Genomic DNA, 13,557 nt, shown 5'->3' with positions numbered 1-13,557 from the left:
GAAGATCAGGAACTGTCAAATTAGCAATGTGTAAGCTACTCTGAGAGTCTTTGCGGCTGATTTTTTTTTCATATCAGAAGCAACTTGAGAAACTGCAAGTCGCTTCTGATGTGAGAGAATTGGCCGTCTGTAAAGACATTGCCCAGGGGACACCAGGATGTTTTACTATTCCGTGGGAAGCTTCTCTCATGTCCCTGCTTGAGAAGCTGGAGCTGACAGGTAGAAGCTCACCCTGTCACCATCTCCCCGAAGGGACTCGGGGTGGCTTATATATGGGACAGTACTTACTTACTTAGGCGATCCCTCGTTGGACGAGTAAGATGGTCTTCCATCATGGGTTTCCTTGTGGGTCCGCATGTGGCTGTGGAGCCCTATTCTTGCTCTGCATCTTCTTCCGCAGTGAGGGCATTGGTTTCCAGGTGGAAGGCGGTCTCGGTCGGGGTTGGCTTGACGTGCCTTCCTCCTGGCACGTTTCTCTCTTTCACCCTCCACTCGTGCCTCCTCGAATTCTGCAGCACTGCTGGTCACAGCTGACCTCCAGCTGGAGCGCTCAAGGGCCAGGGCCTCCCAGTTCTCAGTGTCTATGCCAGAGTTTTTAAGGTTGGCTTTGAGCCCATCTTTAAATCTCTTTTCCTGTCCACCAACATTCCGTTTTCCATTCTTGAGTTCGGAGTAGAGCAACTGCTTTGGGAGACGGTGGTCAGGCATCCGGACAACGTGGCCTGTCCAGCGGAGTTGATGTTGGAGGACCATTGCTTCAATGCTGGTGGTCTTTGCTTCCTCCAGCACACTGACGTTTGTCCGCTTGTCTTCCCAGGAGATTTGCAGGATTTTCCGGAGGCAGCGCTGATGGAATCGTTCCAGGAGCTGCATGTGACGTCTGTAGACAGTCCACGTCTCACAGGCATATAGCAGGGTTGGGAGGACAATAGCTTTATAGACAAGCACCTTAGTATCCCTACGGATGTCCCGGTCCTCAAACACTCTCTGCTTCATTCGGGAAAATGCTGCACTTGCAGAGCTCAGGCGGTGTTGTATTTCGGCGTCGATGTTGACTTTGGTGGAGAGGTGGCTGCCAAGGTAGCGGAAATGGTCGACATTTTCTAATGTTACACCATTAAGCTGTATCTCTGGCATTGGAGAGGGGGCGGCTGGTGACTGCTGGAACAGCACTTTGGTTTTCTCGATGTTCAGTGACAGGCCAAGCTTTGTGTATGCTTCTGCAAAGGTGTTGAGAGTGGCTTGTAGATCTTCTTCTGTATGCGCACAGACGACATTGTCATCAGCATACTGGAGTTCTATAACAGATGTTGTTGTGACCTTGGTTTTGGCTTTCAGTCTGCTGAGGTTAAATAGCTTGCCGTCTGTCCGATAGATGATTTCCACTCCGGTGGGAAGCTTCCCATCAACAAGGTGAAGTATCATGGCGATGAAGATGGAGAATAAAGTTGGGGCAATAACACATCCCTGTTTGACACCCGATTCCACCTTAAATGGGTCACTTTGGGAGCCATTGCTGTCCAAGACTGTTGCCATCATGTCATCGTGGAGGAGCCGCAGGATGTTCACAAATTTGCTTGGGCACCCGATTTTTTGGAGGATGGTCCAGAGAGCGCTGCGATTCACTGTGTCGAATGCCTTTGCAAGGTCGATGAATGCCATGTACAGAGGTTGGTTTTGTTCCCTGCATTTTTCTTGGAGCTGTCTTGCAGTGAAGATCATGTCCACAGTTCCTCTGGAGGGGCGGAAGCCGTTCTGGGATTCTGGGAGGGTGTCTTCTGAGAGGGGCAGAAGGCGGTTTGCAAGGATTCTTGCGAGGATTTTTCCAGCAGAGGTTAGAAGGGAGATACCTCAATAGTTTCCGCAGTCTGTTCTTTCCCCTTTTTTGAAGAGGGTGATGATGGTGGCATCCTTGAAGTCTGCTGGGATTTTCTCGGTCACCCACACTTTTTCTATGAGCTGGTGGAGTTGGTGTGTCAGCGCAGGTCCTCCCTCTTTAAAGATTTCTGCAGGGATCCCATCCGGTCCGCTGGCTTTGTTGTTCTTTTGTTGGCTGATGGCATTGCTGACTTCTTCCAAACTAGGCAGTGCTGCAAGCTCATCCCTGGTTTGTTGTTGCGGGATTTGTGAGAGGACCTCTTCGGCCACACTGGAGCTGCGGTTTAGGAGGCTTTGGTAGTGTTCTTTCCAACGTAGTGCAATTGACTTTTGGTCCTTCAGGAGTTTGGTTCCGTCTGATGAGCGTAGAGGCTGTATGCCATGGTTTCTTGGCCCATAGATGACCTTTGTGGCTTTGAAAAATCCTTGAGCATTATGGGTATCTGCCAGGTGTTGGATTTCTTCAGCCTTCTTTGTCCACCAGATGTTCTTGAGTTCTCTTGTCCTTCTTTGGACCTCAGCTTTTGCACTGGCGTAGATCTTTTTCTTAGCAGCACAGTTGATGTCTCTCTGCCATGTTTGGAAGGCTTTCCTTTTCTTGTCGATTAGCTGTTGGATCTCGATGTCATTTTCGTCAAACCAGTCTTGATGTTTCTTGGCTTGGTATCCAATAGTTTCTTCGCAGGCTTGGATGATGGAGGTCTTCAGTTTGTTCCAATGTTCCTCAACATTTTCGGGGTGTACTGTGGGTAGATGGTCCTTGAGTGCTGTTTGGAGATGGGCTCGCCTGGAGGGCTCCTGAAGGGCTTGGGTGTTCATTTTGCGCCTTGTCTTTCTTCCTTGGAGTCTGCGCTTGGGGGCGATCTTGATAGCCATCGTGGATCGGATTAGCCTGTGGTCGGTCCAGCAGTCGTCAGCACCTGTCATGGCTCTTGTGAGGAGTACGTCACGGCGGTCTCTGGCACGTGTGATTACATAGTCTAAGAGGTGCCAATGCTTTGACCGGGGGTGCTTCCATGATGTCTTGAACTTGTTTTTCTGGCGGAAGAGCGTGTTGGTGATGACAAGGTTGTGCTCCGCACATTTGGTGAGAAGCAGGATGCCATTCGAGTTGCTGTTTCCAACCCCGTCTTTTCCTATGGTGCCTGGCCACAGGTCGAAGTCTCGCCCGACTCTTGCATTGAAGTCCCCCAGGAGAATGATTTTGTCCTCCTTAGGTATCCCCGATAGGACAGTGTCCAGCTGATAGTAGAATTTCTCCTTGATGTCTTCATCAGCGTCTAGTGTTGGTGCATAGGCATTTATGATGGTTGCCCGTTGGTTTTTGGCAAGATCAATTCGGAGGGTGGAGAGTCGTTCGTTGATGCCAGTGGGTGCTTCGGACAGATGTTTCATCAGATCATTTCTTATAGCGAAGCCAACTCCGTGCATTCTTTGGTCTTCTTCGGGCAGTCCCTTCCAGAAGAAGGTGTAGCCTCCTTTTTCTTCCTTCAGCTGTCCCTCTCCTGCTCTCCGGGTCTCCTGAAGGGCTGCTATGTCGATGTTGAAGCGTCCCAGCTCCCTTGCGATGATGGCAGTTCTGCGTTCGGGGCGTTCAATGTCACTGTTGTCCATCAGAGTCCGTACGTTCCACGTACCGAAGTTCATTTTTCTTTTTTGGCCGCAGGATGGTGACCCCACTGGACGCGGCAGTCCAGTCAGGGATAAGTGAGGCAGGCTATGTTTAGGGCACCTTTTCTAGCCCCCTCCCCGTGTGGGGTGAGCAGAGTGGGTCCTCAATAGGGCTGCTCAGTCGTGGATACAGCTGCCGAACTACTCAACTGCCTCGGACCTTGAGGTAGAACGACTGAGTCCGTACCCACCGCCCATGTGCCAGTCTGTGACTAGGGGCTTCCAGATTTCACAGTCCTGCCCCCGTCGCCACTCGCTGATCGCCATGGGACTTTGGTTGCTTGGTTTTTATTTTCTTTGGAAGACGCCTGTGCGTGGGTTTTTTTAATGTGTGGAGGTCAGTGCACAGCTGAACAACACACAGTCTTCACAGATGAGGTTCCACTGGTGATGTGGTTTAACACAATGACCGTGGCTTCTCAGTCTGTTGCAGCCTTCTTCCGCCTTCGCAGCCGTTGTAACATGTGCCATGTTATCCTCCGCCTGCTCCGCCGTTGAGGTCTTTGGGTCTTCGGACTGTGCTTGGTCTGGGACCTCCCCCGCGGCCACTCCTGGGAGTGAACGACTCCAGTTGTTGTGCCCACAGGTTCATCGGAACACGCAAGCCCCCTCACCACGACAAGGTGACAGTCCATCGAGGGGGATGGGACAGAATGTCAACAAGACATAAAAGCAAAACAATCCATTTAAACAAAAACACATAATAAAATATAACAATCCGGATAAAAATACAATTAAATGAAAATAAGAAAATAAAATAGCTGCATTGAAACTCCATCAAAACAATGCTTGACAAAGACCAAGAACCAGAAATACTAAAATGAGCTTGAACAAGCTATAAAAAAGGACTGGACATGGGGCAGTGCAAAACAGCGTATCATAGAGCCACGTATTATGTAATACCGTCTTCCTGTCACAAAGAAGTTACATCCAAACTGCTGCATATTGCATGAATGGAAACGTCAAAGAAATCTTCAAGGTACAGGGATTTTTCTACTGATTGCTTTAACTAATTTATTATTGTGTATTGAATCACCAATGTTATGATATTTTTAAATTAGCAAAAAAGGAAGAACTAAACAATTTTTGGAAATGACTTTCATTTTTGTGGGGGTTTTTAAAAGCAAAGCTTGAAACAAATACCAACAAGTTTAAGTCTATACTAAGAAGCAAAGCAATAAACATATTGTGAAGATTCACCTCCATACAACCTACCTTCTTTAACTGCATGAGGCTTAATAATGCAACAGGTACAGTGTGTATATTTTGCAGTATTTGCAGGTCCACGGCCTCCACTGGAAGGAAAAAACAACTCCAGCTCCTGAAAATCATTGTAATGAAAGACATTTAATAGTATGGAACTGCATAGTTCAGCTTCATGATCGCTGCAGTCATAAAGGTCTGTTGTGCACTGTTACTCCACAAAGCAATATTAAAACTCTTGTATGATTTGTTGGTCATAGGTGTTTCCAGGCCTGGAGTGCAACACTACTAATGGTGCACAGAACAGGATTGTAAAATTAAATACAGAAGAAGAAACCCTGAATGTACATGAATGTATAGTAATGGACTTGTTTTTTGTTTATTTTAATTATATCTCTCCTCCTAGAGGTGTTTGTAGATGCTGCATCACAAGTTTCCCTGGCAACTGGGAGAAGGCTAGATAACAGTGAGTACTACCTGCTTATTCAATACACGGTGGTTCCAACTGCTGTGACAAATTCCAATTATTACAATGTAAGACAAGAACATTATGATTTTGAGATTTTTATAATCTAACAGAAACACTTGAACTAAATATACAGAACAAGAATAAAAAGTGCACCTAAATAAATGAATGTTTCTCAAATAGTGGTCTCTGGTTAAATACCCAGATAAGTACTGTACATTGGTGATCAGCAAATTTCCAGAAAACAAACAATTGTAGCTAATGGGCACAAAAATTGAGTCAGTCCCTGAGATATCGGAAGGAAAAATCACCAGTTCCTCGCATCTTATAGTTTGAGGAGTGCTGACCTAAATCGCAAATCCATGGAATATAGTTGCGTACTAACGAATGTAGCAAGCAGAAAGTAGAACAGAGCCTTGAACAAGGGTTGCCAGGTTGTATACACAATGGGGCTCCCATAACTTTGATACTTAACAGAACACAGGGAAAAACAAGGTGCCATGTCTCCATGAAGTAGGGTGAAAGTAATTGCCCCGCCATCAATCACCACACACACCTTCCGATCTCCAGCTGTCAGCCACAACTGTTCCCTCCCAAAATTGCTATTCCCTCCCCATTGTGGAGTAGATCGAGTGGAGACGGAGGAGTGATCAACTTTGTTCTTGTTGAAAGAATGCATCTGTAACTGAAAGCTGGGATCTGGAAAGTAAAGGAGGACAGGTAATTTTTCCAACTTTATGGAACCTTGTCTTGCTCCACAATTTGTCAAGGGTTAAAGTTAAAGCAGCCCTGACCCATATCCATCATGGCAACCTTACCTTCAATGAAGTGTAATAATGTGAGTAACAATTTGGGAAGTAATTAACAGAACTCTTCTTTAAATGTCATCTCTGTTTTCTTTCAACCCATTTGTAATTTTGATATGCAGTATCCCCTGTAGTGAGTTAAATTAAGCTCCCCTTTTCTCCAAGTCTCCTTTCTCTCATGTCTGTGTGCAAGCCATCTTGAGCCAGAGAAGCCTCATGCTGCTTCCTTCTCAAACAAAGGGTAATGAAAGACACTAAAGACTTTGGGGAAGAAGGGGAAAGTAACCTCTACATGTAAGCAGGAAGCAAAACACCTTGAGAGCTAGAAACCAGAGGTGAAAAGAAGACAGCAGGCAGACAGCACAGGGTTCCCTCTGTACTTAATTACTCTATATACAAGTGTTGACGTTTCTTCACTTCTTCACTTAACAAATATTTCCCTAATACTACACCCGGGATATATTTATATGTACCTAATATTTTCTCCATGACTAGCCTTTGCACAAATATGACAATGGTCACAGTGTCAGGCTTTCCAGGGTATTGATAAATGAAGTCCTATGCCAGTGCTCCCCCTGCACTACTAAGAGTGATTCCGCCCCAGCAGAGTGCTTTGTCATATCAGCAACATGATGACAGCCTATTGCCTGACAGTACTCTTCTATGGTTGTATACCATTGCCCTAAGTTGCTAAGTAACTTCTGCCTAGCGACTTCTCTTTCTCTTTTTGAACCAAGGAGGAAGTAGCTGGGGAAATATATTTATCTGTTGCAATAGCATTCTTTTCTGCCATAAAACTTAGAATCACAGTTACATTCAACTCAATTGCAGGAATACATGACAAAGACGATCTCTTCCATACTACACAATTATAGTACTCCAATACCACTTCAAATGGCATGGCTCAATCCTGTGCAATTCTGGGGTCTGTAGATTCATGGGGTATTTAAAACTCTTTGCCAGAGAACTCCAGTACCTCACCAAACTACAAATCCCAGAATTCCACAGGAAGCAGCTATAATAATAATAATAATAATAACAACAACAACAACAATAATTGATACCAAAGTGTCATAAATGCAAAATACAGTATAAGATTGCCCATTCCCCTATTCCCTGTCCCAAAATTTATCAATAATCTTACACCTGAAATAACTACAGGAGTACATGTTAAAGGAGCAGAAATACTGGTAGCTGGAAAATTAACAGTTTATAAAGGACTGCTGCTTTACAGTTGGTAAATAAAATTATGATTCTGCAAGCAACACTTAGCTCCTCCAATCACCAACAATAAATGTATTTCTACAGAGAGAGAATTAGCTATCAAAAAGTAAAATGCAGAACTAGCCGTCTCTCCAGCCTTCTGTGTTATGGCTTCGCTACAGACTATAATGGGAAAATTATAAATGCCCACAACTTTTTAATTTTTGGCACAATTGCATGGATTTTGTATGGAGATTATCCCCTTCTGAGGGGATGAACTTTATTAAATGCCAAATGAACAGATTACAGGAGGTTTTGTGCTTGGCACTATTAGACTTGTATGCCTTCCAGAAAAGAGGCCATCAAATTAATATCTTTATTTTCCTTTTTTAATTGAGCTACATCACATTTTCAGGTATCAGAACGATCCTTCATCGCCCCTCATGTCAGAGGGTGAAGACGTAATTTGATGTGCTTTAGTAAGTCCGCTGCACCAAACCACACTCCCTAGTTAACTTTTTCGTATCCTGAGAGTGTGGGGTGGAATTAATCGGGCCCAATAAATTTCCTGACAAAATATGTTCAAGTGGTGGTTAAACAGTAAATTATTCTGATGCACTGAATTCCCTTTACAGTAACTTTTTCCAAATGTACAATATCCTTTTACAATGTAATGGGCACAGTTCCATAAAGTATTCCAGGTATGGTCATACCGTAGATACAAACAGCAAAATGCTCAGGCAGGATGGTTACCAAAAATTCATACTGGCCACTTAGAAGAAAATCACAAAATCTACCCCAAAAAGAAAAACTATTTCGAGAAGCATCCAAGAGAAAGGGCCACAACCACTCTGGGAAGCTGCAGAAAACAACCTTAATAGCCACAGCTACTTACAGTAGCTCCTAGTAGTTCACTCTTTAGGATCTTGGGCTATATTAAACATTACAGAAAGGGACAACCAAGTATCAAAATGAAGCTTAACAATCATTATTTGACTGAACCACTAACGTGCTCTAAAAACAGAAGAATCACAATATACATTCTGTGATATGAATGCCAACAGAAGGCCAGTCATCTCAATGTAAAAGACTTAGCCAATCACATGTTTTGTTTTGGTTTTTTTTGGGGGGGGGGGGACTTACTCTAGCAGCAGAAGCAAAGGAATCAGGACCATGAGCTACATTTCTTATGCCATCAGTTCCAAAAAGTGCCCTAATGCTGTCTGGAGAATCACTTCGGGCCACCACAGAGTTTGCAGGTCCTAATAAATTTTTCCATCTGGATATTGCATCATCTCCCAAGATCTCCAAGGCAACAACAGGGCCACTTGTAATAAATTCAATAAGTTCACTGCAAAAAAGAAATTAGAATAGTCAGATTTGAAAGTTGGAACAAAACTCTAACAGAAGACTTCTCTTCTAAATACAATCTAGAGAAACATCCCAAATGCAATAAATGAAGATTTAGCAATTATGTGTTATAGGGGGAAAAATATAGCACATAGGTGGTGCACACATGAGTAGGTCCTCAAAAAAGTCTACATTGCTCATTTTGTTCCCCTGAAGCAACAAAAACTGGAAAAAAATTAATTGTATTTTTAAAAAAATATTTTTACAAAACAACTTAAAAACAGATGAACAGTTTGCCTATCTGTATTTGCGTGCCTTCACACAAATAGCTTTTGTGCCTCTACAAAGATCTGATTGGACATCAGAACTGAGTGGCTTCATGAGGAATCAAAGTTACAAGTATGCAATGTGTTCTTCTCCTTCTTAGTCTCTTTGCCTGGTATCTTTGTTGAGCCTGCAGAATAAAGCCATGGATATCACCATAGAACTTCTACCCTGACATGATCTTAGTAGCACATCTGACCAAATGATGGGCTACCTGAATCATAGTGGGAGTCTATTGAGTTTGATGGTTCGTGCATTTAAAGGTGTGCAGCAGCAGAAGTAGCCACAGTAGTAGCTGGTGGAACAGTATTGCTGAGTGTTGTAGAAGTAGTCAAAGAAATTTCAACCAATGTGGGTAACATCAAACATAGCAGCAAAACTAAGATTGGTGCAGTAATAATAGTCAAAGTTCTGGGATCAGATGACAATGGCATTATAACTGGAGGAGAGGCAGAGTCCTGGAATAATAGGCTGATAGAAGGAATGACAGGTATGGCCCTGCCAAGGCCATGGCTGGCACCAAATATTTATTAAGGTTTCTGTAGCTGACATCAGTTATTGATTTATAGGCCACCTCCTTCATTAGAATGTTTAAGAAGACACACAAACTCTACAGGTGAAATAAAACAAGAATGTGTTGTTTATTTTGTTCTTGGACAGTAAAGATGTGTAGTGGTTTCAATAAATTGTCAGGCTTTACTTTTACAAAGAAAGGTCTTATAACTTGAGTTCTCCAATTTCATCAACTAGTCAAACAGCTATGAAGGTGCCTGATCGCTTCACCCCGCTGCTCTCCTTAGCTTTTCCAAGCCAAGCCTGTCTACTGCTTTTCACCAACCCTGTAACGATGAGATCAAGATTGAGAATGTCACCAGAGAACACCTATGCAGATTCAATGGATCTAGAAGTTACCAATGTCCATGTCTAGAAGAATGGGCAGGAAACTCTGGAGATTGAGACTGACCACTATATTGAGAATACGGAGATCACCTAAGAAGTTGATAATGAGTCTTGTGCACATGATATCAATCTCTGTAGGATAATGAATAGGAATTATGAGACTTTGGAGCTTCCCTCCAGAAATGTTCCTGTCAGTACTGATCCATGTATGATACAGATGTAAAGACTGAATTATTCCTGTATTAATATTTATAATATGAAGCAGAGAAGTGTGATTTAATGGCTATGGCTTGTTCTGAAGGGGTTTCTTCCAGCAATAAATGGAAGCCAGTATTCTGTTTTGTTTTTTTTTGTAGTACCTGGCAATGAAGCCACGGCAAATGGTGCACTCTTGGATTTGCCCCTTGCCCAAACAAAAAAGTATATGAGCATCAGAAATCAAGACTGTGTGCCCACAGAGAAGCAAAGCTTAAAGAAAGAACAGAACATGGAAGAATGGGGAAACCCCTTTTGAAGATAGGGGTAACATTTGCCCACCTCTAGTCTGGGACTTATCCTCTTAAAGATTATTGCCAGTGGTTCTGAAATGACTTCTGTTACAGTAAAGTAAGTCTCTTTACTGGCTTCCTCAAACAACTATCAAAATACCATCTACAGCAGGCCCACACACCCTGTAGCTCTCCAGCTGTTTTGGACTTCAGCTCTCAAAATTCCTGACTATTGGACAAGCTAGTGTAAATCCCACAATGAATAAGTCAAAAATAAACATAAAAAATTAAAAATATATATTTATATACTGCTCTATCTCCCCAAAGGAATTCAGAGCAGTTTTCAATTAGTCAATTAATGCTCAAACTTTCAATAAGTTCAATAATGTCATAACTGAAACAAATACTTACTTATAATAAGGTTTAGATAGATGGTCTGCATGGAAATCAGTCGCCTCTGCCCTACAAAAGATTTATTTACAGAAATTACTTTGTGCATGCTTCTGTGAAAAAGTATTACATAATAATTTTCAACCCAAAGACCCACAAGTGTTCTGCTTGCGCCACAACATTCCCCTGCCAACTATAGTCACATGATTTGTCTATCTCAGTATTGTCTGGTTAGCAGAGGCACATGCAAGTTTCAAATGAGCTTTCCTGCCCTACCTGGAAATATTAAGATTGCACCTAGGGCCTCCTCCATGCCAGGAAGATACTATTATAATTCAGAGTGCATATATACTGTATAATTAATATATTTTGACACCACTTTAATTGCTATGGTACAATGTTATGAAATCCTGGAATTTGTAGTTTAGTGAAGCACCAGCCCGCTTGGGTAGAGAAGGCTAAAGACCTTGTAAAACTATAACTCGAATTACAGTTATTTTTCTGAAGGAGGATATCTTTTAGCTTTGTTGACTTCATCCCCTGCTTCTTTTATGGCCTCACTTCCTTGAATCCTCTGTTTGTTAGGCCTTTGCCGACAATAATAACAATTTGTATCTGAGATCCAGTTTGGGGAAGAAGTTAAAGTGCTGGATTGGAAAGTAGAAAATCTGGATTCAAATGCTGCTGACAAGCTTTATTCTGATTTACCACTCAGCACTTAGCCTGATTTACCAAACAGAGTGATTGCTATATTGTCGCTGTAGGTTTTTCAGGCTGAATGGCCATATTCTAGAAGCATTCTCTCCTGATGTTTTGCCTGCATCTGTGGCAGGCATCCTCAGAGGTTGCGAGGTCTATTGGAAACTAGGAATATTGGGTTTATATATCTGTGGAAAGTTCAGAATGAGAGAAAGAACTCTTGTCTGTTGAAGCTAGGTGTGAATGTTTCAGTTGGCCACCTTGATTAGCATTTGACGGCCTGACAGTTTTTAGGTGTGGCTTGTTACTGCCTGGGAGAATCTTTTGTTGAGAGGTGATAAGGTGTTCCCGATTGTTTCTTGTCTGGAGTTCCCCTGTGTTTGAGTTTAGTTCTTTATTTACTGTTATAATTTTACTGGGTTTTTTTAATACTGGTAGCCAGATTTTGTTCATGGTTTCTTCCTTTCTGTTGAAATTGTCCACATGCTTGTGGATTTCAATGGCTTCTCTTTGTATGTTGGTTCATCAAGTGCTCTGCTATGGCTGACTTCTCTGGTTGAAGTAGTCTGCAGTGCCTTTCATGTTCCTTGATTCATGTTTGGGTGCTGCATTTGGTGGTCCCTATGTAGACTTGTCCACAGCTGCATGGTATATGGTAGATTCCTGCAGAAGTGAGAGGATCCCTCTTGTCCTTTGCTGAATGTAGCATTTGTTGGATTTTTCTTAGTGGGTCTGTAGATAGTTTGTATGTTGTGTTTCCTCATTAGCTTCCCTATGCAGTCTTGATGTATGGCAAGAACACTTTTCCTCTGGGTGGATCTTTTGTCTTTAGTCTCGTGGCTTGTTCTCAGTCTTGCAGCTCTTCTGATGTCTGAGATCCATTGGCCTGTAAGCCCCAGTTTAGATGGTTCAGTTCATCTTGGAGGAGGTGGGGTTCGCAGATTATTTTTGAACAGTATGCCAGGGCTTTAATGGCATTTCTTTTTTGAATTGGGTAATGATTGACGTTTTTATGTAGTGATTGTCTTACAGATTGTTTTACAGATAAACTTGGGAAGGGAGAAGGCTGCATATGGAACTATGAGCACACAAAGGAAATGCAGGATATAAACAGAAAAATATACACACACTAATAAATATAGTCAGTTCTGAACATTTATGAGGAACCACCACTGAGTTGTTGTAGTTTGCAAGTTGAACTGTGACACTGAGAGACCAGCAGCTGAATCCCTCATGAGCCAGAGAAATCTACTGGAAGACCTTGCACAAGTTACACTGTGTCTCAGGGGAAGACACAGGCAAGCCTTATCTGAATAAATTCCCCCTGCCCACCCTGCAAATGCTATTATAGGATCGCCATTAGTCAAAGTCAATTTGAAGACACATAACAACAAAATCAAGATATTCACATGGAAATAACAGTGAAAGAAGATTGCTACCCTCTTATTCTGCCTGTGGCTTCCCCAGACACATCTGGGTAGATACTTCAGGAAACAGATATTGGACTCTGTGGACCTCTGCAGAGTTCTTTGTAAGTCGGGAAATGCTGGTGATTTCACATATATGTTTTAACTAAGCTTTGCCCACAAGACTGGAGAAAGAGACTTAGCAGTATCCACCACTTAAGCTAGGTATAGTTCATCTCAAAAAGATGTTTATTTGTAAACCGGTAAATAAGACTTAATTGTACATATCCCCACTACTGGTGCCTTACCTTGAAAGCTGCATCATTTTGGCCTTGGTTACTGTAAAACCACAATTATTAATCAAATCAAGAATATCCCCAAGTTTGAGTGCTGCATCAGGTTTTAATAAAGCCAAGGTTCTAAAGAAGGAAGACAACAGTATAGAAAAAGGCATCAAAATACGATTCAAGAGATCGCTTCTCTCACATTTGCCGCCATAATGAAATATTGTCATACCAATTAAGTCCTTCATGTGGAAGTAATTTCACCTAAGATATAAATGTAAACAGCAACAAAAAGTTGCATCAAGGGCAATGGGGGAAGTAGCTATTTGTATGATGGTTGCTTCCCTTTTATCTTACCCTGTACAGATTCCCAATACATTTGTTTATCTGAGAGGGCAGGAAATGGAGATTGCTTTTGTTGTGCAATTTTATTATGCCCCTAATGCAGAAAGAAATGGGTGTGGCTGAAAATATCCAAATTACAGAAGT

General features: G+C 42.5%; 1 protein-coding gene across 2 annotated transcripts in view; it reads right to left on the bottom strand.

Annotated features, from left to right (window-relative positions):
- The window catches only part of NME7 (NME/NM23 family member 7), an 87,405-nt gene that overhangs the window by 53,448 nt on the left and 20,400 nt on the right, over positions 1-13,557 (bottom strand). For both annotated transcript variants that reach the window (XM_060770743.2, XM_060770744.2), the window contains 4 exons: positions 13,093-13,203; positions 10,701-10,751; positions 8,371-8,578; positions 4,765-4,870 (listed from right to left, as the gene is read on the bottom strand). In XM_060770743.2, coding sequence (XP_060626726.1) covers positions 4,765-4,870; positions 8,371-8,578; positions 10,701-10,751; positions 13,093-13,203 — 476 coding nt within the window. The remainder of the gene's footprint in view (positions 1-4,764; positions 4,871-8,370; positions 8,579-10,700; positions 10,752-13,092; positions 13,204-13,557) is intronic.

Source organism: Anolis sagrei, chromosome 3 (genome assembly GCF_037176765.1).
Source record: "Anolis sagrei isolate rAnoSag1 chromosome 3, rAnoSag1.mat, whole genome shotgun sequence".
Lineage (NCBI taxonomy): Eukaryota > Metazoa > Chordata > Lepidosauria > Squamata > Dactyloidae > Anolis > Anolis sagrei.
Note: the sequence above shows the minus strand (reverse complement) of the source record. Positions and strands in the feature narration are given on the sequence as shown.